Source organism: Nomascus leucogenys, chromosome 6, assembly GCF_006542625.1.
Source record: "Nomascus leucogenys isolate Asia chromosome 6, Asia_NLE_v1, whole genome shotgun sequence".
Lineage (NCBI taxonomy): Eukaryota > Metazoa > Chordata > Mammalia > Primates > Hylobatidae > Nomascus > Nomascus leucogenys.
The window spans coordinates 59,601,634-59,627,247 of record NC_044386.1 but is presented as its reverse complement, the minus strand read 5'-3'; the positions used below and the strand labels follow the sequence as shown (position 1 = coordinate 59,627,247).

Here is a 25,614-nt window from a genome sequence, read left to right as displayed (position 1 = left end):
TGTCCTCTGTGGGAAGTGATAAAGTTATCCCTAGCATCTCACAGTGACCAAGGAAGGCTTTGGATGTGTTCTGTACTGATAAAGAGCTATTCTGTTGGCATTTGCCTTGGTAAGAGGTGACCCTATTTTTAGAACACATTTGGCTTGAGCTGTGGTACTGTTTGGTGTGTTTTACACCTGGTCTTGGGAACCATTTTGTGAACACTAGTAATTTCTAAGAGGAAGAATAAAAAACAAGTCAGAGGGAAAGGTAGATGTTAAATCATCATGGTCTTAGGTCTTGGTGTTGATAAATATTTGTCAGTTTTTTGTGGTACTCAGAGATGATAACAGTCCTGCATTACGAGCCCTATTCACTTTGAGCACTACTCTGTTTTGGGGCAAAGGGTAAAGTTGAAAGAGAAGCCTCACTTGGGTGATTAGGTTCTAGGCAACTAAATTTCTATTAAGGTAAAAGGGTCTCTTTAGTAATATTAGGTTCCTAGGTACTTTATTACCATTGCCAGCCAAAATTCCTTGTCTCTACCTGTTGCCAAACTCACTCTGGAGGACTCATCTTTCCTGGTTCCCATGCTGCCTTTAGGGCTTCATTTTTCTGTGCTAAGTAGCAGTTAATTAGGTGAACAGAATCAAGATGCATTTCTGCCTTAGGAGAAGAATTAACTTGGGGAGCATTTCTATAAAATAATTAAATGGAACTTTAAAAAATGGTGGAAAGAGCCTTTTGGTTGGATTTTAGTTGAGTTTTTTCTTGTTGGATTAGGTCAATAAGTTGAAGAACTGATATTTCTTTCATCTTTTTGATAAAAGTAGAGTGCTGAATTTAGACTACAAATCCCTAAGATGGTCATATTATATGACAGAGAGAGATGTTAACACTGTAGATCTAAATGAATTTTTCTTTTTTTAATTTTTGTTTTTCAGAAAACGACGACTTATTTATGATGCCACGAATTGTTAATGTGACATCCTTGGCCACAGAGGGAGGTTTGGTAGATATGGGTGGCAGCAAATATCCTCATGAAGTTCCTGATGGCAAGCCATCTGACCATCTGAAAGACACCGTCAGGAATGAAGATAATTCCTTAGAGGATAAGGGTAGAATCTCTTCCAGAGGAAACAGAGATGGCAGAGTGACGTTGGGTACAACGCAGGTTTTTCTGGCAAACAAAGATTCTGGTTATCCACAAATAGTTGACGTTTCCAGTATGCAGAAAGCACAAGAGTTCTTACCTAAAAAGATTTCTGGTGATATGAGAGGGATTCAGTATAAATGGAAAGAGAGTGAATCAAGAGGGGAGAGAGTGAAGTCAAAGGAGTCTTCATTTCATAAATTAAAGATGAAAGATCTCAAGGACTCAAGCATAGAGATGGAACTGAGGAAAGTAACATCAGCTATAGAGGAAGCAGCTCTTGATTCCAGTGAACTGCTAACTAACATGGAAGATGAGGATGATACTGATGAGACACTGACTTCACTGCTCAATGAAATTGCCTTTCTTAATCAACAACTAAATGATGACTCTGTTAGCCTGGCTGAACTACCCAGCTCTATGGATACAGAGTTCCCAGGGGATGCTCGGCGGGCTTTTATTAGTAAGGTTCCTCCTGGAAACAGAGCAACTTTCCAGGTTGAGCACTTGGGAACTGGTTTGAAAGAGTTGCCTGATGTTCAAGGGGAGAGTGACTCTATCAGTCCCCTCCTCTTGCACTTGGAAGATGATGACTTTTCTGAGAACGAAAAACAACTTGCAGAACCAGCCTCTGAGCCAGATGTCCTTAAGATTGTTATTGACTCTGAAATAAAGGATTCCCTCCTTTCCAACAAAAAAGCTACTGATGGAGGGAAGAATACTTCTGGCCTCCCTGCAGAGCCTGAAAGTGTGTCCTCACCCCCCATCCTACACATGAAGACTGGCCTGGAGAACAGCAACAGCACAGATACTTTGTGGAGGCCTATGCCAAAGTTGGCCCCTCTAGGTTTAAAAGTAGCTAATCCTTCCAGTGATGCAGATGGTCAGAGTCTCAAGGTGATGCCTTGTTTGGCACCTATAGCTGCCAAAGTTGGGTCAGTTGGACACAAAATGAACTTAACAGGGAATGACCAGGAAGGCCGGGAAAGCAAGGTGATGCCTACATTGGCACCTGTTGTGGCTAAATTGGGCAACTCGGGGGCCTCACCAAGTTCTGCAGGGAAATGAACTTACTTGTCCTTAAGCAGAAGCCAGGCTGTGAGGGGAAATTGATCTCACCTCCTTTCTCTGCAGGCATCTGTTTGTGTCTTAGAACTTGGATCCTTGACTTCGATGATGGAGTGGATAATGATGGGAGAAAGGGGGTAGGGTGCTGACCCTGGTATAAGAAGTACTCTGAAATTCTGATCATGTTAAAATGTGTTACCTCACTTGTGGTGCTGGGTCCCCTCATCCTCTCTAAGAAGATGCGATCCATTACTGAACATGAGGTGCCCCTCTTACCCAAGGAATTTATAACATGACTCTGGCTCCACAGTGGTTTCTAGTTCTTCCCCCGTAAGCGAAAGAGCTGTTTGCAACTTTGGAGTTGCTGTGGACTGAACTGTAGCTTGTAGCTGTTGAATTAAGTCCGAAATCTAAGGAGTGTGATGGACTTGTGCAAAGGGATCCAGAAGAGACACTTTTTAGTTGATGTTTCAAGAATAGGGAGAGAGAGGATGGGTACCATGGAATACCAAAGTGAAGGACTTTGTGTCATTCAGCAAAATTTTCTTTTTTCATATCCCAAGTAGCTCCCATTCCCTCACCTTTTCAATCAGAATTAACAAATTCAAGCCTTCGGTAAAGTAGGGATGCTTTTAACTTTTATTATTAAGTTAATTATTTTGAGATCTTAAAAAAATAGTAGTTCTCTCATTATTTTTGTGGGCATTGAAAAGCTCATTTCGCAGTACCAGGGATTTTTACTGGGTATATATATTTTGGAGGTAGGCATAGAGGGAGCCCTACCCCTTCCACAAATTACGTCACTCAAGAGACAGCAAAAATTATCTCCCAGACCAGAGACAGTGGCCAAAATAAAAAATCATGGGGCTGGAAATTTCTCAAATCAAACCAGCCTCCTGGTGCTTGAAGGTTTCATTCACTTTTACCTGCACAGGATGTAAAGAAAAGTCACAGTAGGCACTCTTTACCAGGGAAATAAGGCAGTATTTGAATCACAAGATATATTTTTTATCTGCAACCATGGATTCAATGATCTGTAGAGCTTTTTCACTCATTAGCTGTCAGGATATGAAGGACTGACAGTCTGTAAAGATATTTATATTTTTGTATAGTTGTTTTCATAGATTTCTCAAAGGCTGAAGTTTTCAACCTAGAAGATGAGATTTGTATTGAGTATAGAAATGATGTTTCCTATCTAGTTTGTAAATAATCATGGTGCACTTGAGGGGTTCTTGGAAACTCCTGGGGGGCAAGAATCACTATTCTGAAACTGTATAGACTGGGATTTAGCTGCTGCATTTTGCCTTTCTTAAATAATTATATTTTGGAATGTAACCCCTGTTCTGTCTTCATTGACAGGATTTGCTTGTGTTGTTAAAACACTAACACAAGAGCTTCCAGTGCCTGGGCCGTGCCTAGGTGATGCTATTTCTTCTATATCTCCTGTCTTCTTTATCCCAAATCCCACTCAGCATATCTTCAGACCTAAGTTGTGAGACCAACTTTGGATTAGATCTAGCCAGTGAATTATTATTTCCATGGTTGGTTCCCTTTCTGTTAACTCTGGTAATCAACAGATTGAAAATGGTGGAAGAACTTCCTCTGAAAATTGCAGTGGGAGCAAATTCTTGTTGGTTTTGTGCTGCTTGCCTTTCTAGATCTGCTCATCAGCACTTAACCTTCCCTCCTCTAAAGGTTACTAAAGAAGCCTGAAGTAGGTAAAGAGTGCTCCTCAGCTGCTTCTTATCCTTCCACTCTTTACCCAGCAGATTTCATCCAATGCCTTAGCCAAGGAATCCAGCACCTGTCTCCCCTACTAATAATTGTCCTTAGAGATGCTAGTACTTTAATCCAGGTATAGCAGTTTCCCGTTATTTTCTTGCTTGTCGTTTCCCTACATTTCCTCCTGATTTCCCAAGGCTCTTTTTGTGGCTTTTGAGGGTCAGCCAAGGAGCAGGCAAGTGAGTGAACAATCCTCAGGAAAAGAAGGACCATTTTAGCTTAACACTTCCTTTTTTTTTTTTTTTTTTAAGAAGAAAATAGGTAAACAGGTAATGATTCTTGATTGGAGATACTTGACTCTTGATGAGAGTTGTACGAAGATGGAAACGAGGGATGATTCCAGGCGTTTTAGGGGGAAGGCTGCAGATACCATTCTAACCCCCGAGATACTGTGTTCTCAAGACCTCTTAGAACTAGGTGTTGTCAGGGATAATTTGAGGAGGGCTTAGTCTTCAGAACAATCCTGCAGTCTTGACAGAAATCTAAAATCTCCAAAAACTCCTACCCTTTAACCTTACCCTAGGGGGAACTGATCTATGAATATTACATGTGTGATTATGAAAGGTGAAGTTGAGTGAGAGGAGTTGAGGAACGTGGAAGACAGTGAGCTCTCACCCTAACACTATAAGAAGCATGATCGATCTCAATAGACCAATAATTCGCCTTTTTATACATCTGTAAATAAATGGAATGTTTTTAAGAATATAATTATGTCAGATTTAGCATTTTCTTTTATATATTAAATATATATATCTTTCCTTTTCTGCTTTCGAAAAGTGACTATTTTTTTAGAAATCTAAGAACAGAAGTTTGGTGATTGAAAGGTAGACTATATAAACCTGAAATAAATCAGTTAAAATAATTAAAACAGAACTTGGTGTTGGGAGGTTTGTGCTAACTTGGAGTAGAGAATTCTAATTCCCTAAGACATATTTGAGAGAGGTGCCACTGAAGTGGTTTTATCATAGGAATCCTTTCCTTTTCTCAAAGTTTCTGATATGCCATTTGGGGGAGGTTTTCGATGTTCTAATCCTTGTAGCATGTTTTACATGGAGGCTTCAAAATTGTGTGCAATCTGATGGCAAGTATTTGTTTTAGAAGTCATTCTAAAATAATTTTAGTGTCAGTATGAGCAAGGCAGTTTACCTGTTAACCTTGGGGAGTAAAGGTACACAGTCTTTTAGTGGTAAAGGACAGTAGGTGTTCTTAAGGGAAGATATGTTAAAGAGTTTGACAGTTAACAAAAACGTTTAAAGGAATCCTTTAGACATCCAACTACTCCTAATCTATTAAGGTCACTAACAGATCAAGTCCAGTTATATAAGCTTCATACAATTTGTTCACTTTGTGTAATTTTATAGTACATGCAATAGTTTTTTCCTGGAATTACAGATGAAATACCTGATGCTAGGCTCTTCTATAACAAGTTTGAAAATGTTTTGAACACACAAGAAAGGCAGACAATCCATATGTTATTTTGGGTTTAGTGGTTTAGATAATTTTTTTTTCTAACTATACTGGTTGAGATATTTGAAATGGAATAGGGTGATGCAGTTTAAAAACGGGTCTAGAAAATAGTGACAGCCCTTGTCCCTCACTCCAGAATTAAACAATGACAACAAACCATACACAGCACATTTTCCAGGTACTTTTATAGAGAATGACTGATAACCAAGAATCAGAATACATTTCTTGCACAAAACTGTTGGTTTTGAAGAAGGTGCTGTAAAAGCATCAGTACTTCATGTCATTGTATTATCACTAATGAAATTTTTATTTTTATTTTTTTTGAGGCGGAGTCTCGCTCTGTCGCCCAGGCTGGAGTGCAGTGGCTCCGTCTTGGCTCACTGCAAGCTCTGCCTCCCGGGTTTACGCCATTGTCCTGCCTCAGCCTCCAGAGTAGCTGGGACTGCAGGCGCCCGCCACCCTGCCCGGCTAATTTTTTTGTAGTTTTTGTAGAGACAGGGTTTCACCGTGTTAGCCAGGATGGTCTCAATCTCCTGACCTTGTGATCTGCCCGCCTCGGCCTCCCAAAGTGCTGGGATTACAGGCATGAGCCACTGCGCCCGGCCTACTAATGAAATTTTACATGGACACAAATACCTAGGTGCAGAGAAAATTAAAGCTGAGATATTCAGACTCACTGCCAGTTGGAGGAAAAAAATCAGTTAAAATGCATTTTTTGGAGTAGAGGGAAATTTGATAAGTACAACTTTTTATTTGAGGCATAGCTAATATTAGACATGACTGAGCTGCTCTATACATAAGTGTTGAATAGTTATGGTGGTGCATTAAGAGGATGGGAAGACTGGGATGAGTTGGAAATTTTGAGACAAATCTAAACTACTAATTTCTATTGTAAACTGCTGGTAGAAAAGATACTAAGTAGGAAAGCAGTCTTGGAAGCATGGTTTTGAGATCCATTGTGTTTCCAAGGAACTGCAGTCATTGATCTCAGCTGTTGCACAGTGCCTTGCATGTAAAGGTGCTCAATAAATAATTGAATTGATGAGCAAATGTTTAGCCTGTTTCCCAGGATCTTATAATTGTACCTTATTTGCATGTTATGCTTAGGGCAAATTTTAAAATTTGATCTAATGAGTACAGTGCTAAACAGACAACTATATAACGTCTATTCCCCAGACGTCTAGAATTTCAGAAGCTGGCAAACACTATGTATAGATGTTTAGGACATATAAAAGTAGAATAAAGTGTTAAATAGTGTATGGATGATGAAATACTTATGAAGAGTTAACTGCATTTTGGAGGATTGGGATGGCAAGTAGAGTCATGCATCACTTAATGATGGGGATATGTTCTGAGAAATGCACCTTGGGTGGTTTTGTTCTGCAAACATCATAGAGTGTACTGTACTTACACAAACCTAGATGGTGTTGCTTAACCACACACCTAGGCTATGTTGCTCCTAGGCTACAAATCCGCACAGCATGTCAACTGCACTGAATATCATAGGCAGTTGTAACACATGGTGTTTGTGTGTCTACACATAGGAAAGGCACGGTAAAAATATGGTATTATAATTTAATGGGACCATGTGGTCATTGAATTGTATACAATGCATGACTGTAAATCTGAGTGGAGAAAAGTGAATAATGCTTCTGTTCACATTAGACCTGGGACTGTTATTTTCTGAGGAATTAATGAAGAATGGGAATAGCCTATAGCTTATTCCTATATTGGTATCTCAAAGACAGCATAGTACCTAGACAGTAAAAGTTGGACTGAATTGTGAAGAATTAAAAATGTGTGGGCTGGGCGTGGTGGCTCACGCCTGTAATCCCAGCACTTTGGGAGGCCAAGGCGGGTGGATCACGAGGTCAGGAGATCGAGACCTCCTGGCCAACATGGTGAAACCCCATCTTTACTAAAAATACAAAAATTAACTGGGCGTGGTGGCGCGTGCCTGTAATCCCAGCTACTTGGGAGGCTGAGGCAAGAGAATGGCTTGAAACCGGGAGTCGGAGGTTGCAGTGAGCTGAGATCGCCCTGCACTCCAGCCTGGGGACAGAGCGAGACTCTGTTGAAAAAACAAAAACAAAAACGTGGCTTTGGCCTAAGACTGGAAGTACCCAGATTCCAGACTTAAGAAATCCTCATTACAATGCTTTCAGTTGTATTTCATGAAAGAAATGACCAGTGATACTTTGTAAACCATTTATCTGGCCATGAGTGATTAGGTGAGAAAACCGTTATCGGACACCAGAATGATCTGGAGAGGATTAGGGACGGCTCTTGTGGGCACATTTTTACTCTAGTTTCGTGGGTGGAGATGGCATCTGCTGTGGTCTGCAGCATACAATTAAAGACACCAGGTGGCACCATTTACTAGCTTTCACTCCCATGGAGAGGTCACATCATGTAACTAGCAAGAGGTTGAGGGAACCAACTACCTCTTGCATATTGTAGCTAATGGTTCTTGCCTTCTTCCTCCAGACTTGGGAAATAAATTTGAAAATCGTATTTTATGTTTCATAATATTTGCAGTGCATGGTTGAAGGGAAGAAGGCCACATGCTATTGCCAGTTAGTCTTCCAGGAGGTGACATCCATCATCCATGTCAACTTGAGCTTTACAAATTCAATTTTTAATATGCGGCTACAGTATACACAAGCACATATGTGCTTTGCCACTTGGCTGTACAAGGCTCACCGTTGTACACAAGCAATGAATTTAGGGGTTCTTCCCTCTTGCTATCACATGTCATCTCCACAGGGCTTCAAAAGATCTGGATAGGGTGAGACAGACACACCAGTGTAGTACTCCCTTGGGTCCCTTGTCTTTGGCTTAGGCTTTTTCGTAAGGTATAATAATTTCTTAGAGGTTCTTCCCTCTTGGAGACACATGTCATCTCCACAGGGATTCAAAAGATCTGGATAGGTGAGACAGACACACCAGTGTACTATTCCCTTGGGACCCGAGTCTCTGGCTTAGACTTTTTCATCAGGTAATTTCTTATGGTAGTAGTCAAGTGGAGAATACTCAGGAAATATATATTTCATGTAACATTTCCGTGTATTCCCTCTGCCTCCCCTGAAATGAGTTAGAAAAACTACCCCTCGATCTAGTATCAGCAAGCTCGACAGTGACCTCAGCAAGGAACAGCCCTAGATAAAAGGATTCACAAGTAAATGGAACGAGGAAAAGATCTGGAGCAACGAAGTCCCGGTCAGCTTTAGGTGAGGAAGCACAATGGGATGTCGGAGGCTAGAGAAACCATGAAACCTACAGTATTATAACAGCACATTCATTTGTCTTCTCTTTCTCCCGCACGCCCAAAGCTCTGTTCAAGGCCACCCTTTCCCCTTTCATAATGACCAGGTTGCCCAGTGCAAAAACACTGTTCTTAGCTATTAAATTGCGTTATTCAGAATTATCCTTTCCACGTTGAGTCTACGTGCCGGACTGGCTGCGAACATAAACTACTTTAGTCGCTTTAAATCTCAACACTTGTGGTCGCTGGGAGCAGAGCTTTTAGGCTGTAGCTCAGTCTTGTAATTCTGAGCTAGGAGTTTCAGCTACGGTCCCTCGGGCCTATCAGATGACAACCTTAACACCCTGGAGGCGTGGTTATCGTCCTGGGGCTCTGGGAAGTGCAGTTCCATGGGGGACCAGGCCTGATAATACCATAAAAAGCTTGGTTCTCTCAATTCTGAAGCCATGTTCCGTTGACCTTCCTCTAAAAGCGGTACCCGCAATTGTGCGGATTCCGTGGTTCCCCAGTCCCAAGCCGTCTGCTTCCTGGGCCCTTTCATTGGCTCCGCCCCCGTAAACCTTGCTTGTCCACTCTGGAAGCGCCCTCCTGACTACAGGCCGCCCCCCTCGCGTCGGCTCCGCCCACCCAGCCCGGAGCTTGGCCCAGGCGGTAGTTCGCGTTTTGAGCCGATCGTGCCACCATAGCTCCTGCTGCTGCCTCTACCGCTGCCGCTACCGCGGCGGAGCTGAAATTGCCGAACGCGATGCCCGAGGGCGCTGTGAGCGGTGTGGCCCTCGCTCGCCGAGGCTGGTGAGGGTGGGCCCGAACGGGGGCGCTGACGAGTAGCAGGGGCCTCAGAGGCGGGTGAAAGATAAAGGTCCAGAGCCGCTGTGGAGGGGGGAGAGCGAGCTCTGGAGGATAGGGAGTGGGGGAGGGAGGCTCCCGTGGCAGAACGAGTTGTGGGCTACGGCGAGTCCCGCCGCGCCGAGTCCCCGCCGGCGCTAGCGCAGGTGTCCAGGCCTGCGGAAATCCCTGGTGGTCTCGGCGGACTCCTCCCTTGGACACTACAGTTGCCATGGGAACAGTTGGGCATTAACGGGAACCAGATCGTCCACGAGACCAACTAGGGCCCATCCCATCCATCTCGCCAGTTAAACGCCTCTGGCGGGTGTGGGCCTGGCATTTCTTCGTGGCTTAGGATCTTCCCCCCCTTTTTCGTGAGCCTTTCCTTCCGACGTAAGAAACTGTGCAGGACTAGAAGGTGGGGATGAGGGAAATGGTGAGAGCAATACCCAGAGGTAAACGCTGCAGACTTCGCTAGGCAGAAGGTAAGACACTGATACTAAGGTGGCTTCTGCCATCTCAGGTCAGTGAGAGGACATACTGGGAAGCCCTGTGGAGTGGAAAGACAGTGCCGCTGTTGAGACAAGACCCAGGACTGGGCCGGGGACTGTCCCAAAGGGTTTCTCGTCATAATGGCTGTGGAAGGGTCAACCATTACCAGCCGGATCAAGAATCTGTTGAGATCTCCATCCATCAAACTGCGCAGGAGTAAGGCAGGAAACCGACGAGAGGACCTCAGCTCCAAGGTGAGTCCTGTTGGGATCCACCTCTTTCCAAACCCACCCTCTCCTGCTCCATGTTCCTCGTTAACCTTCCTGTTTCTTGGGAAAGATAACTAGAAGCTCTCGTTGACTCTAAAGGATCACACGTGATCTCTGCAGGCAATGATTTGGTTTTAGGTTGAAGGAAAAAGAGCAGCAAGGGTGGGCATGCTGAGATTCATCCATGAGAAGAGGTGAATAGTAGGAAGACCACCTGAGTTCAATTGTGGCCTCACTATACACTAAGCATGTGCTTGGCAAGCCAGTTGATATGCTATGACTCAGTTTCTCTCCTTGGGAGAGGACAGTAGGAACCCATACCTTGTGAAGGGCTAAGCTGTGACTAATGTAGCTGCAGGTGTTAATGTAACAGCTGGGGTTATGTAAGACTGTAGTGGCAGAAAGAAATATGCTAAAACACCTAGTCAGAGTTACTGGCTTGGTAATTGCTCTTGCCTACGGTCAAAACAAATTTTTTTTGTCTCTTCAAGAGGCTAACTGGAGCGTCTTGGCTTCTTAGGAATGATAACATGCAAGAAGCCAGATATCTGTCAGCAAAACAGTTCTGGATGGCCCTTGAGCATTGCTTATCTCATTCAGTATATGCCAAGAGCCACATCCCACTCAGCTGCAGATGATCCTCAGAGGCAAAGTTCCCCTCCATCCCTTCACTTGTCTGGGTTTTGGTCCTTACGCTTTTTTCAACTAAATAAACCCCACAACTTTGGGAATCCAGAAGTAGACTACATTTATTTAATCCCTTGAGGGAATCCAGGGCTTTACTCCCACAGGATCAGATCAGATTTTGTGTCTTATTAGTAGCCTGTAAACACAATAGCCTTGTGAGGTACAAGGTTGTTACAGGGAGAGGCATTTGAGACCACAGCATTGTATTGCTTTGCCTGTATCTCTTCAGTGATGAGTAAATCCCATGAGGAATGATTTAGAATGCCACTGTACAAATGGCAGAGTTCTGGGAGGACTTAGTTCAGCCCTGTGTCCCTTAGCAGAACTTTGAGTAGATTTGGTAAGAAGGTGAACAGCTTTCCTGTATATTTCAGCAGAAGTTGTGTTGAATCACAGTTTGCTACGTGGTTTTGTGATGGTGGACATCTTGACCCTTCCAAGGTCTCTTATTCATCATTGTTTCTATTCTCCTGAGGCAGGCAAAGAAGCCTGAAATGTAGAAATTGTCTTAGATATGACTCTGTTTATTCTTAATACTGCAAGTGCTCTTATTCTTGGCTGGTAACTTGGCAGTGACCAGCACTGTTAGAGCAATCTTCTCCAATCTTTGGCCTCTTTTTCTGGCCAGGAATGGTATATGTAGTAGAAATGTATAATGAGAGTTTAGCATTCATTGTTAATTCTTACTGTAATTTTGGTCTGGAATCCAGAAAGTATAGTTGCCATTCTTTAAGACTTCCAATATCATCCATTATTAATGCATTTAACAAGTGTTTATTGAGTGCCTATTAAGTGTGCAATCAGTGATGGGTAAAACATTACCCTTGCCATCAAAGAGCTTATGGCTAGTCAGACATGTAAACAATTAAAACACGGTGTGGTAAGTGCTGCTGTAGAAGTATGTGTACATTGTTAATGGAAGCACAGGGGAGGCGACCTAAGTCAGTTCAGAGGAATTAGGAAAGGCTTCACAGGCCGGGCATGGTGGCTCACCCCTGTAATCCCAGCACTTTGGGAGGCCAAGGCGGATGGATCACTAGGTCGGGAGTTTGAAACCAGCCTGGTCAAGATGGTGAAACCTCATCTCTACTAAAAATACAAAAATTAGCCGGGCATGGTGGTGCACGCCTGTAATCCCACCTACTCGGGAGGCTGAGGCAGGAGAATCGCCTGAACCCGGGAGGCTGAGGTTGCAGTGAGCTGAGATCCTGCCAGTGCACTCTAGCCTGGGTAACAGAGCAAGACTCCGTCTCAAAAAAAAAAAAAAAAAAAGGAAAGGCTTCACAGAGGAAGGGATGCTTGAACTGTGAGTCCTAAGGCAGGTGGAGAAGAGCTCTCCAGGAATATAGTGGAAAAGGGGCATCCCTGGCAAGACCATTTACCATTCCCTGTTTAAAATAGGATTTCAGTGCTTCAGACTGCTTTAGATGGCTTTGTCTGTCCTGAAGCTGTGTGTGAAAGAAATACTTAGCTGAAGTTGAATGACCCTTGAATGGTCTGGCAGCAAGATGACTGGTGCATATCTTTAGCACCCAAGAGGAGTAGCTGTCTTTGTGTGCCCAGGACCCTAGAGATGCCAGACTCCCCACACTCCTTAGTAAAAGGTCTCTATCTAAGATTATTCTAAAAGCCTGCCTTGTGATAACTCTAGTGTATTAAGCTCTATGGACCAGGAGTATTAAGCTCTGTGAGTTGCTCTAATATATGGTGGCTGTGGAGTAATCATGATAACAGGAAATTTGTGATTCATGGATAGCTAATTCTCAAATAAAATTTGAAGACAAAAAGGTACATGCCCCTTTGGGGAGCAAAGAAGGAAATGTCAGAAAGCCTTTATGCAGCTCTTACTTCAGATGGCCTCCTGCTTTGAATTATACTGTTCTTTCTATCTAAAGTAGCCTTCTCCTTTACACCAAATTGTACACTTATTTTTAGGTCCAATTCTGTATTTATCAGAGCCACAGGGCTTTCTGTGACTAGCCCCCCACCTTGAAACCAATATCTTATTGTTGTTTTATGTATGTCTTCATTTCCTAAGGATTGGGGTCATGCTCTTTGTTTCCTTTACATCACACCGTTTAGGACAGTGTAAGATAGGCAGTAAGTACTAAAAAAAAAAAAAAAAAAAGAGACTAATTTAAAGACGTCAAATACAGTGCGGGATAAACTTGGACATCCAGGTAAATAAAATAATCAGGAGGAATTTATGACCTCTTTAGAAGAGAGATCAAAACTAGGATTAATAAAATGGTGACAAAGAAGTAGAGATGCAGCCTAATTAGGTGTGAAGGACATAAGAGAGAAGAGTCCACGTCTGCAGAAAGCAGTGCTCAGTAAAGGGTTCTTAATTCAGGAGAGACCTAGTTAAAAAGACGGCTAAAAGCTGGTGTGAGAGAGCCAGTGGAGGTGGAGATTTAAGTCACAGCAAAGAGTAGATGAGTGCTGAGATTTTTGTTAAGCCTTTTCACAGGGAGGGGAGTCTCTTCAGTGGAGTACATTGGAAAAGACTGATTTAAAGTTTTATGCCAAATCAGCTTAGTCTTGGTGAAGTGTGACTTGAAGTTATCAGTAAATACCCAAGTTCAAATCCTGTAGACTTGTCATTTCCTGCTCTCATCTCTAAGTTGGGCTGTGTTTTCCTTAAGAAGCAAATGTGTGTGTTCTTGATAGCTAACCCTCCTCCTCTGAAAGTTTCTGAAAGATTTTTATGTAGAGGGAGCTGGGCTTGTTTTCAAGGACAAAGGATAGAAATGGACCAAAGCCCAGCAGGCAAGATTTAAGTTAGGGTTACAAAAGGATTGTCTGTGCTGGAGGGTTGCTAGATTTTTTAAAAGTAACTGAAGGAGGTATTGAGATCGTCCTCCTCCTTAAGAGCCATTAACCTGATCTAGGTTATATTATTCCTTCTGGAAACAATGGGTAAGATGACTTTCTTCTTGTTGTGTTTTTTTAATTATAAATCTAATTTGTCTTTCTCTATTTGTTTCCCCAAGTTTTTCTTCCTGTATAGTTGTGTGGTGGTACTTCGAGCCTTTTAAGAAGTGACTCTAAGAAGAGTTTGGTTAGGTGGGTTTCATGAAGGAGAAAAAGTGGCAATAATCTAATTTCAGCTTTTGCTCAGTGTTTGAATGCGTATATGATTTGGTATTGGGGAAACATACTCATTTTTTTCGAGACGGAGTCTTTCTCTGTCGCCGCTGGAGTGCAGTGGCGTTATCTCAGCTCACTGCAACCTCCGCCTCCCGGGTTCAAGCGATTCTCCTGCCTCAGCCTCCTGAGTAGCTGGGATTACAGGCGCGCGCCACCACGCTGGGCTAATTTTTGTGTTTTTAGTAGAAACGGGATTTCACCATGTTGGTCAGGCTGGTCTCAAACTCCTGAACTCGTGATCTGCCTGCCTCAGCCTCCCAAAGTGCTGGGATTACAGGCGTGAGCCACCACACCTGGCCAGTTATTTTTGTTTTTTGTAGAGACAGAGTCTCACTATGTTGCTCAGGCTGGTCTCAAACCCCTGGCCTCAAGGGATCCTCCTGCCACAGCCTCCCAAAGTGCTGGGATTACAGGCATGAGCCACCCTGCCCAGCTCCTGCCTTTCTGAGTAGCTGGGACTAGTGGTGCTCGCCTCTGCGCCAGGCTCCAGTCATTTCTTAGTGTTCAATACACACGCTCTGAATTCTCCACATAGAATAGATGACTAAGAGTGGATGTCCCTGTGGCCAGCAGCTATGCCCCTTACCAGTCTTTGTGAATGACCTTCAAAGCTCTTGTTGGATTTTCTGTCTCTGAGGTCTCTTGAAATAAGGCTTGTGAAGTGTCTTGAGATCCTCACAACAGGTGGTATACAATGAAAAATGTCAATGTTCTCCTAGTTTTGTTTCTTTGATCTCCATTTCATCCCTCCTTCCGGTGCCTGCAGCTGCCCTCAGCCTTCAAAGTGATTCTCACTGGAGAGAGAGGATGCTTCTCTCCCTGGACCCAACACCTCTTCCTTTACTGTCTAAAAATAGTCCAGCCTCTTCAGGCTCGGAGTTGTCTTTCAAAACCTCCTCTCACCTATTTGGCCTCACTCATTTCAGAGTGGAAGAGCACTGCTGCTGTCCAAGTTTTTCTCTCTTTCAGTTTGCAATTTAGGGCAGGCTCCCCTCTTGGATTTGAGTCAATGTCTTATTCCTGCTGGTATTTTGAATGTCTTCCGTTTGTCACCTGTGTGTTTTCATTTCTTGACTAATGAAAAAACAGGTAGAAATGAGGCTTCGGCCTGACCTCTGTAACCTCCCCACCAACCCTCTGAGTCCGAAGTTGAGCTTGATGCTGTTATCACTGACCCTTTGTTTGGAGAAAACAGTCCAGGGTTTGAAATTGGGGCTATGTTTATTCAAACTAAGCTTCTCTGAGCACATGATCTGTCCCACTCATCCTCAGAGTATCTGTTGGTTTTACTTCATGTTCAGACTGCAGTGTTGTTAAAGAAATAAAGCTACAGTGTTTTCAGAAGGATTTGTTATATTATACTTCACATTCCCACTGCTCCAGGCTAAGCCTCTCCTCTGGGCTCCATTGTTTAATGTAGGACAAAGCCAGGTTTTCTGGCAGCTTCCTTTTCATAGCAATTCTCAGTAAAGGTATAGAATGAGACCTGCCCACCTTCTTGGATGTTTATTACCCCATTTGTGGATTTTACTTTAACTTCTGTTACCTTAAAAAAAAAAAAAAGTTGGTGAGGAAGACATGAAATAAAAGTGAGTATGATAGCCAGACTGGGTAGTGTGGATTTTTAGCGTTGGTATTTTTGAATGTCCAGATTTTCCAAATCCCTTTCAACAGTTATAGCAGCAGGTCCAGTGCTTCTTCATTGGTCACATTATTTCCTGTGATTTTCAAGGACACTTAACAGAAGAATGAGTTTACAGTATGGATAGCTCCTCCTAGATTTCTAGGGAGTAAATTCCCCCCTCTCATTTTGTCACAATGTTTGCAATGCTTTTTTTTTTGCTTTTTTTTTTCCTTTTTTCTTTTTTGAGACAGTCTCGCTCTGTCGCCTAGGCTGAAGTGCAGTGGCACGATCTCGGCTCACTGCAACCTCCACCTCCTGGGTTCAAGTGATTCTCTTGCCTCAGCCTCCTGAGTAGCTGGGATTACAGGCATGTGCCACCATGCCTGGCTACTTTTTTTTTTTTTAGTAGAGACAGGATTTCAACATGTTGGCCAGGCTGGTCTCGAACTCCTGACCTCAAGTGATCTGCCTGCCTTGGCCTCCAAAAGTGTGCAATGCTTTTTTTGGTTGCTTCCCTATTTGGTAAAACAATCCTGTGGGTTTTTTTTTTTTTCTTGCTGGGATTTTAAAGTTTATGTGCCTTATCTCTCCTCCTAAAACTGAAATGAAGCTAAAGATATTTTCCTTTCCCTGCTATGCCGGGCACGGTGGTGCACACCTATAGCCCCAGCATCTTAGGAGGCTGAGGCGGGATGATCGCTCGAGCCCAGGAGTTTGAGGCTGCAGTGAGCTATGATGGTACCACTGTATTCCAGCCTGGGCAACAGAGTGAGACCCTGTCTTAAAAACAAACAAAGACTGCCCCTCTGTTTATAATTGAGATTTTAATTTACTTGAAGATCTTAGAACAACGCTTTGTGAAACCATATGGCTGATTTTTTTTTTTCCACTTTGTCAAATGTTCTTTTGGAGAAATCCTGAGAAGAAAGTTTCTTTGGTGGTTCAGGATTTGAGCGTTGCTCCTTATTTATCACAGTTCTCATCAGCCTTTGAGACCCATCTTCCTTTAGTGGCTCTTCTGGTCCTTTCTTCATAAGTTTGGCTGATGCTCTTACAGGTGCTAGCACTTAAGAAAACAAGACTTTAAAAAATTAGGAAATACAGGCCAGGCGCAGTGGCTCATGCCTGTAATCCTAGCACTTTGGGGGGCCGAGGCGGGTGGATCACGAGGTCAGGAGATGGGAGACCATCCTGGCTAACACAGTGAAACCCCGTCTCTACTAAAAATGCAAAAAATTAGCTGGGCATGGTGGCTGGCGCCTGTAGTCCCAGCTACTCGCGAGGCTGAGGCAGGAGAATGGCGTGAACCCTGGACGCGGAGTTTGCAGTGAGCTGAGATCGCGCCACTGCCCTCCAGCCTGGGAGATAGCGAGGCTCCATCTCAAAAAAAAAAAAAAAAAAATTATGAAATACAACAGACATTAAGAGAGTGTACAAATATAATATTTTACTATAAATAATGATAAATAATTTCCCCGTGTAACCACCACCCAAGTGAAAAAATAGAACAATGGTAAGGTATTGGCAGTTTCTGAGGGACGTGATGCGAATGGTGTCATCAGGGTGGGTGAGGTTGTACTAGGCACTGTGCTGTCATCAGGGTGGTGAAGATGTACTAGGCACTGTGCTAAGCATTTTACATATACTATCTTATTCAAGTTTTACAGAAGTCTACCATAAATACTATTACCACCCCATTTTGTAGTTAAGAAAACTAATGATAAGAGAGGTCAGGTGAGTAGCTGGTAGTTACATAGCCAGTGAGTGGCTAAGCAAGAATTCAAATAGAGGCTTTCTGAACTCCAGGGCCCACACTTAATCTTTATTCTGCATTCCTCCCAGGGAGCCTTCATGTGCACAGCATGGCACTGACTGCAGAAGTGTGCCTTGTATTGCCATAGCCAAGGGGCACATCATGCACTCAGCTTAGAAAAAGGGACAGTTCCCAAAGAGGGGGGGGGGGGAAAGGGACAGTTCCTTAAAAAAAAAAATACTTTCTCCCCAACATTCCTTATAAAAGCCAATTTAATGAATTTCTCAGACTATTATTTTTGATCCATCACTCAGTAACCCTTGTCCATCGACATCCTTACTCCTCTTCTCACCTCCAGCTCCAGATTTCCTGAACTTTTGTTTCTGCTTCTTGTTCTTGTTAGAAACTGTGCAACCTTGGTTCTGTGGGTATGTGAATGTCAGGTTGGCAGGGCGCAGCTGTGTGGTTCCAGAAGACCAGAAGCCACAAGCAGTTGCTGCTTCTCTCTTGGGATTGGTTGGGGAGTGAAGGGCAGACTGACGGATGCCTTGGTTGTTTTTGTGTGTGGCTGTCATGGGGCTTCAAACTGTTGTGCTCTTGGTTGGCTGGTTGATTTTGTAGCTCATGCTCTTGAGGTGCTCCTTCAGGTCTGTCCCTCTTTTCCTCTGAATTCCACCTCTTTGTTATCTCTGTTAGCATATAACTGACCTTGTTTTTGAAGCTGTGGTGAGTAGCTGGTGGAAATACCTCTTCCAGTTGGGAAAAAATGGACTTAAAATGTCCCATGTCCAGGCTGACCTGGATGATGACAGTTGGTTGATGAGTTAATTTGAACATGAGCAGAAATGAGGTCACTTGCCTGCCTGACTCCATGTGGGCCATGCTGGCTCCAGGTTGCAAAGTTCTTCGAGCAAGTGCCTTGTCTTGCCTAATCTCGAATGTCTATTCTTTTTATTTCTTATCTCAAATAGGCATTGTGATAACATTGGAAGTGCAAAAGTATGAGGTCTAAAGGCCTCTGCTTCCCTGCACTCCCTCAGTTTGTCCTGAGCAGAGGGAGCCTAAGCCAGAGGGATTGGATGGAGAAGAGCCCACAGGCAGTTTGCAGTTGTGGGCGCGTAGCTGGGAGCATGCTCAGAAACTGATTCTTGTGTGGCTCATGCCTGTAATCCCAGCATTTTGGGAGGCCGAGGCGGGTGGATCACAAGATCAGGAGATCGAGACCATCCTGGCTAACATGGTGAAACCCCATCTCTACTAAAAACACAAAAAATTAGCTGGGCGTGGTCGCAGGCGCCTGTAGTCACAGCTACTTGGGAGGCTGAGGCAGGAGAGTGGCGTGAACCTGGGAGGCAGAGCTTGCAGTGAGCCAAGATCGTGCCACTGCACTCCAGCCTGGGCAACAGAGCGAAACTCCGTCTCAAAAAAAAGAAACTCTGATTCTTGCACCTCTATGCTACTGCTTTGGAGAAAAGCAAGCAGCTGCTTGTCAGGACCAAACTTGTAACATGCAGGCCTACCTCCGTTACCCTGACATTCATTGGTTGGCTTCTGTTTGAGAGGGCACAGTATCTTTGTATGCCATGATTGTTTTCATATGACATGATAACCTGCTGCTGACTTTTCTCAACATGTCCTTTCTGCTTATGATGCTCTTTCCCCAGGCTGCTTTGGGTTCTCTTGTGAGGCCCCTACAGCAGCTGTCACTGAGATACTGCCTCATAACAAACCTAGAACTGGCTAGTGAACAGAGCTTCTCAAGGGTTAATATGAGCTGGACGCAGTGGCTTGGGCCTGTAACCCCAGCTACTTTGGAGGCTGAGGCGGGAGGATCACTTGAGGCCAGGAGTTCAAGACTGGCCTGGGCAACATAGCAAGATCCCATCTCTAAAAGCTTTTTTAAAAAAATTAGCTGGGCTGGGCGTGGTGGCTCACACCTGTAATTCCAGCAGTTTGGGAGGCCGAGGTGGGTGGATCACGAGGTCAAGAGACCTAGACCATCCTGGCCAACATGCCGAAACCCCGTCTCTACCAAAAGTACAAAAATTAGCTGGGCGTGGTGGCGCGCATCTGTAGTGCCAGCTACTCGGGAGGCTGAGGCAGAAGAATTGCTTGAATCCTCAAGGCAGAGGTTGCAGTGAACCGAGATCACGCCACTGCACTCCAGCCTGGCAACAGAGCGAGACTCCATCTTAAAAAAAAAAAAAAAAAATTAGATGGGATTTTGGGAGGCCAAGGCAAGCAGATCACTTGAGTCCCAGAGTTCAAGACCAGCCTGGGCAACATGGCAAAACCCTGTCTGTTAAAAAAAAAAAAAAAAAAAATTAGCTGGGCATGGTTGTGCATGTCTGTAGTCCCAGCTACTTAGGAGGCATGAGGTGGGAGAATTGCTTGAGGCTAGGAGTTCTAGGTTGCAGCAAGCTATAGACTCCCTCCCGGGGCCATTGTGAGATTTAGATGAGATTTAATGAATTTGAAAGCACATTGTAAGTTTTAAATAACTTTACAGCTATAAGGGGTTGCTAATACTATCAGTGTCTGAGATATCTAGAATACCACGGAATTTTCTTCTAATTTGTTAGCAAGATTTTATTCCTTCAAGTTTCCATTTGTGAGAGGTCCTTTTTTGTAGGCTCAGCCTCTTCTGTTCCAACATTTTTAATCAGCCTTTCTGCATGGCTTTTTATTGTGAACTATCTTCAGTACCTTTTTCTTGCCAATATTCTAACTTATATCAACAATACTGATCAAAGGGAAGGCTTAGCAGAAATTCTTTTTGATACTAACTTCTGTGTAATTTATTTCAGGACTATGACTATGATTTTGGGGGGAATTTTTAAAAAATGTCAAACCAGTGAACTCCAGGAGTAGAGGGGAGTCCTAATTTTTTCTTTATCTGTTTAGAAACCACCGGGGTGATGAGCATGCTTTTTAACAGCAAAAGCTTCTCTAGATATAGAAATAATTTTTTTCTTTTGGGTCTGATTTATATTGACAAATAATTTAAGAAATGAATTAGCCTTTTGTCCGACAAAGAATTTACAGGCCGAGTGAAAATGTGTTAATTTTATAACCCATGATTTAAGTTTCTAATGTTGTGACCAGAGTGAAATAATCTATTAAAAATTTTTTTTTTGCTTAAAAAAATAAAGATACATGAAGATGTGAAGATATAGGTGCAATCATACCCTTACACTACTGGTGAAAACATACATTAATCCAACTTTCTTAGAGGACAATTTGGTAATATCTATTAGAAAATTTTGCATATTCATACCTTTTGATTCAGCAGTTATAATTCTGGCATCTTATTCTGTGCAAACACTCATACTGCACAAAGGTGTATCTAATTGAATTTTTTGGTGTTATTCTTAAGAGTGAAATTTTGAAGTAATCCAGGTACCTATGAGTAGGGGATTGGTGTACATCAATAAGATGAAATTCCTTGTACCTGCCAGCAAGAATGAGGTTAATCTATATGTACTGATGTGGAAGAGTATACAAGGTATCTTGAGTGGGGGAAAAAAGCAAATTGTATAATACTTTTTTATGTTAATGATTATGTTTTTGTTAAAACATATATATATATGTTAGTATATGCATACTAAAAAGTGAGGCTATAAATACCAAACTTGTTAATATTGGTTATCTCAGGGAGGGATAGTAGATTATGATGGACTTTCACTGTCTACATTATATATTTCTGTAATGTTTAAATTTTTCACAAAGAGCCTGCATTATTTTTGTAAGTAGAAAAAAAATAAAGATGGAAGTCTCTCCAATTTAAACATGTGTATTCCATATGTAAATCTAACGTGTTTAAAATTTAAAATCTGTATGCTCATTTTATTAAAGCAGTTATGCACAAATGCTATTGAAAATATATCTGGTATAGCCAGGCGTGGTGGCTCACACCTGTAATCCCAGCACTTTGGGAGGCCAAGGTGGGTGGATCACAAGGTCAGGAGATAGAGACCATCGTGGCTAACACAGTGAAACCCCGTCTCTACTAAAAATACAAAAAAATTAGCCGGGCGTGGTGGCGGGTGCCTGTAGTCCCAGCTACTCAGGAGGCTGAGGCAAGAGAATGACATGAACCCGGGAGGCAGAGCTTGCAGTGAGCCGAGATTGCGCCACTGCACTCCAGCCTGGGTGACAGAGCCAGACTCTGTCTAAAATATATATATATATATATATATATATCTGGCATAATAAGCTTTTTTTGTTTTTTAAAGAAGTAATAGGACATAAAAATATTTTCTTGAAGATTAATGAGTAGCTTGTTGAATTTGAGACAATTCATTTCCTTTTTTCTTTGAGATTGAGTCTTGCTCTGTCACCCAGGCTGGAGTGCAGTGGCAGTATCTCCACTCAGTACAACCTCTGCCTCCCAAGTTCAAGCGATTCTCCTGCCTCAGCCTCCCGAGTAGCTGGGATTACAGGCAAAATCCTGACCTCAAGTGATCCATCTGCCTAGGCCTCTCAAAGTAGATTTTTTTTCCTGTTGGGATTACAGGTATGAGCCACTGTGCCCGGCCAGTTTCTCATATCTTCAAAAATATCTCCTTGGTTAGCTGTGATAAATAAAATATTTTTTGATACTTTTTGAAGTACATGTGCTTTCTGAAAAGATTTGATACAACTAATACAGAAAAGCATAAAGAAGAAGAAAAATTATCCGTAATTCCAACACCTAGAGATAACACTGTTCTGATTATCAAGGGCATTTAAAGCTCTTTTTGATCAACATAGTCGCTTTTATTTTATTTTATTTATGTTTGGGTGGGGGGGGGCAGGGACGGAGTCTCGCTTTATTGCCCAGGCTGGAGTGCAGTGGCGTTATCTCGACTCACTGCAACCTCTGCCTCCCAAGTTCAAGCAATTCTCCTGCCTCCGCCTCCCGAGTAGCTGGGACTACAGGCACCTGCCACCATGCCCAGCTAATTTTTGTATTTTTAGTAGAGATGGGGTTTTACCATGTTGGCCAGAATGGTCTTGAACCCCTGACCTCGTGATCCACCCGCCTCAGCCTCCCAAAGTGCTGGGATTACAGGCATGAACCACCACACCTGGCTGCGAACACATTCTTTAATTATAACTTAGGTCAGATTTGTGAAGAGCCATGCCATGCATGTCTTTACTAAAGAGTCAGGGATAAGAGTGTTCTGTTTGTAATCATGTATGGCACATGGATTATGTTATTCAGGCATTCGTCTGTCTTTCTGGAAAGGCATCAGAATCTTACTTCCTGCCGCGGCTTCTACGGCTGGCATTGATACATAGTTGGAGAATTCCCTAGGAGGTAAAAAAACTTACTAAATAAGATTAACCAAAGAGTATTCATAAAGATTTTAAGTTTTTTATTTTAATTAATTAATTAGTTAATTTTTTCCCAAGATGGAGTCTTGCTCTGTTGCCCAGGCTGGAGTGCGGTGGCACTATCTCGGCTCACTGCAACCTGTGCCTCCCAGGTTCAAGCAATTCTTTTGCCTCAGCCTCCCAAATAGCTGAGATTACAGGCATGTGCCACCATGCCCGGCTAATTTTTGTATTCTTATTAGAGATGGGGTTTCACCATGTTGGCCAGGCTTGTCTTGAACTTTTGACCTCGTGATCTACCCGCCTCGGCCTCCCAGAGTGCTGGGATTACAGGTGTCAGCCACTGTGCCCGGCCATAATTTTAAGTTTTTTAAAAATGTTTTTGAGTATTTAAAAAATTGATTCAACAAATATATATTAAACACTGCCCTGTGCTATAAGCATACAGTTATATGAGATACAACCTCTGCCCTCCAGGAGTGTATAGATTGGTAGGAGAGATAAGACAAATCCATAAAGAATAGAAGTTCTTTACAAGGTTCTAAGCAGTGCATGCCATGTGAAGGACGCAAATTAAGTGCTGCTGTAAGAGTACGGAGGAGGAAGGAATAATTTCTGGCCAGGCGATCACAGAAAGAATCAGAAGGGATGTGACATTTGAGCTGGTCCTCGAAGGAAAGGTAGGATTTCAGTATAGGGTAGTGGAAGGGAAGGTTAGAAGAAGCATATGAGCTATAAAGCCCGAGGCTCCTTTCCAGAAAAATGAATAGTCCAGATTGACAAATGCACATGATTCATATAGGTGAGTAGTAGGAAATAGAATTATGAGAAGGGCAGAGTTCATTAATGCTAGGCTGAAACATTTATATTTTATTTAGTTGACAGGAAGGAGTGACTGAAAAAGTTTTTGGGCAGGGGAGAAACATGGATCAAAGCTATGCTGTGGAAAAACTACACACTGATGGGTTGGAGGAGGGGAGGAAAGAGTCTATAGTAAGGAAATTGATTAGAAACCCATTGCTGTATCCAGGAATGTGTTGAAGGCCTAAACTGGGATGTTAGCATGAAGTGAGCATTTTGTAAAGAATAGGTTGAGGAAACCTTCCTTCTTCCCTGGAGAGTTTCATGGCATAAGTTGTGTGATTGTAGGGGCACTGAGAGCCCTCCACACTCCCCTTTTTGTTCCAGGAGACACATTCACTTTGCACACTTAGTCTAGATAAGGAACAGTTAATATTCTCCCTGGTTACAAAATAGAAAAGCAAGAGTTTAAGAAAATTCAGGTGTGTAGAGGAATTAGATCCTTTTGATGACCAGATTTTTAGCTCATAAAGCTTTGTTTGTGGTTCTGGTTTTGCTGTAGTACTGTAGAGAGGACTGACTTTAGAGGAAAAAAAAAAAATCTACAACCTCCACCCCCACCCCAATTCTGCATGCTTACATTGAGATAACTCCTTTTCTTGCCTTTCTGATAACTGTGGAAGAGAAAGAGAGGGCAGAAGGGCTGTACCAGGCACTGTAAAAGCTGTTAAATCTGCTCTCTGGACTTGGGCACGTACTGATGACTGCACTATTAATATAACTGGGTCCTTCATTCCCTCTCCCTCTAGTCTGATGCCTTCCTTACCTCTTCCTCCATCTACATACGAAATCAGCTTCTGCTTCTGACCCTGCAATGCCAGTTGGCTTGGAAATGGGTGTCCGCTGTCTATATTTGGCTATAGCATGGGCAAGCTCTGACCACATGGGATACTCTGGCGTTAGGAAGACCCTCCCTCTTTCTTGCAACCATCTCAGTGAGGAGAGGTCAGAACCCATTTTTTAGACCCATTTTAGCTACTGAAAAGTTCTGCTAAATTTTTTTGTTAATGTTAAAGATAGCATGAAAGGTCTCTATTGTCTGTCTGTCTTGTGGCCCTCTGCCTTCTATCTTGGCTCTCAGACCTGTCCCTGGTGCCTGCACAAAGGCATAGTGACTTCCCTGTGTGCTGTTTCAGAAACTGTAGCATTCTGATGGTGCTAGAGAATTTGAACTCACCTCAAAGCACCATGGTTTCTGGAACCAGACAGCCCCAGGTCTAAATCCTGGTTCTTCCACTCACTACTTACTCTTTCATGTGTAAAATGGAGATAATACTAGTCCTTCATGAAGTTGTCAAGAGTATTAAATGAGATGATCTCTGTGAAGTGCTTAGAACAGTTATTGGCACAAAGTATACCTTCAGTAAATGGCAGCTGTAGATCCTCTCTCTGCCCCAGACCTTTTGTACCCCCGGTGTGTTCTTGTAAAAAAATACTTGGAACACTGGGACTGACCCAAGAGAGGCTAAAATTTGGAAATAGAAGGGCAAATGCCTTAATTTAGTAGTTCCCAATCTGGTAATCATTAGAACCACCTGGAGAGCTTTAATATGCAGATTCTCAAACCCTACTCCTTATCTTTTCATTCAGAATCTTACAGTCAGGGGAAGTGGATAGGGTGGGGATAGAGTAGGGACTGTTGTTACAGGAAAAAAACCTTAAGTTCTTTGGGTACTTTGTTGACTGGCCAGGTTTGGGAACTTTTGTTCCAGTCTCCTTGTCCCCAGGGGCTGTGGCTAGAGGCTTTGTCAGGTTACCCTTTCCAAGCAGTGGCAAATGCACCTTCCTTAGAAACTAAGGCTGTTTTAATCTTAGTCTGGAGAATTGACTCAGCTCCAACTAATTCTAAACTGTTAAGCAGGATACCCTTTTTTTGTTTGTCACATTGGAAGTTATTTGTTTCTGGGAGTCTTTGTGGT

General features: G+C 42.9%; 2 protein-coding genes across 9 annotated transcripts in view; both read left to right on the top strand.

The window, feature by feature from the left end:
* The window catches only part of MGA (MAX dimerization protein MGA), a 111,301-nt gene extending 106,445 nt beyond the window's left edge, over positions 1-4,856 (top strand). For all 5 annotated transcript variants that reach the window (XM_030814264.1, XM_030814262.1, XM_030814263.1 and 2 more), the window contains one exon: positions 925-4,856. In XM_030814264.1, the coding sequence (XP_030670124.1) occupies positions 925-2,201 (1,277 nt within the window). In that variant the 3' untranslated portion in view covers positions 2,202-4,856. The remainder of the gene's footprint in view (positions 1-924) is intronic.
* A 2,648-nt stretch (positions 4,857-7,504) lies between these two features.
* Positions 7,505-25,614, top strand: part of MAPKBP1 (mitogen-activated protein kinase binding protein 1) — a 55,311-nt gene continuing 37,201 nt past the window's right edge. For 3 of the 4 annotated variants that reach the window (XM_003266757.4, XM_030814255.1, XM_003266756.4), the window contains exons 1-2: positions 7,505-9,507; positions 10,064-10,286. In XM_003266757.4, the coding sequence (XP_003266805.1) occupies positions 10,173-10,286 (114 nt within the window). In that variant the 5' untranslated portion in view covers positions 7,505-9,507; positions 10,064-10,172. Of the gene's footprint in view, positions 9,508-9,551; positions 10,287-25,614 lie in introns of those variants that run through there. The other variant, XM_030814254.1, reaches the window with a different exon arrangement.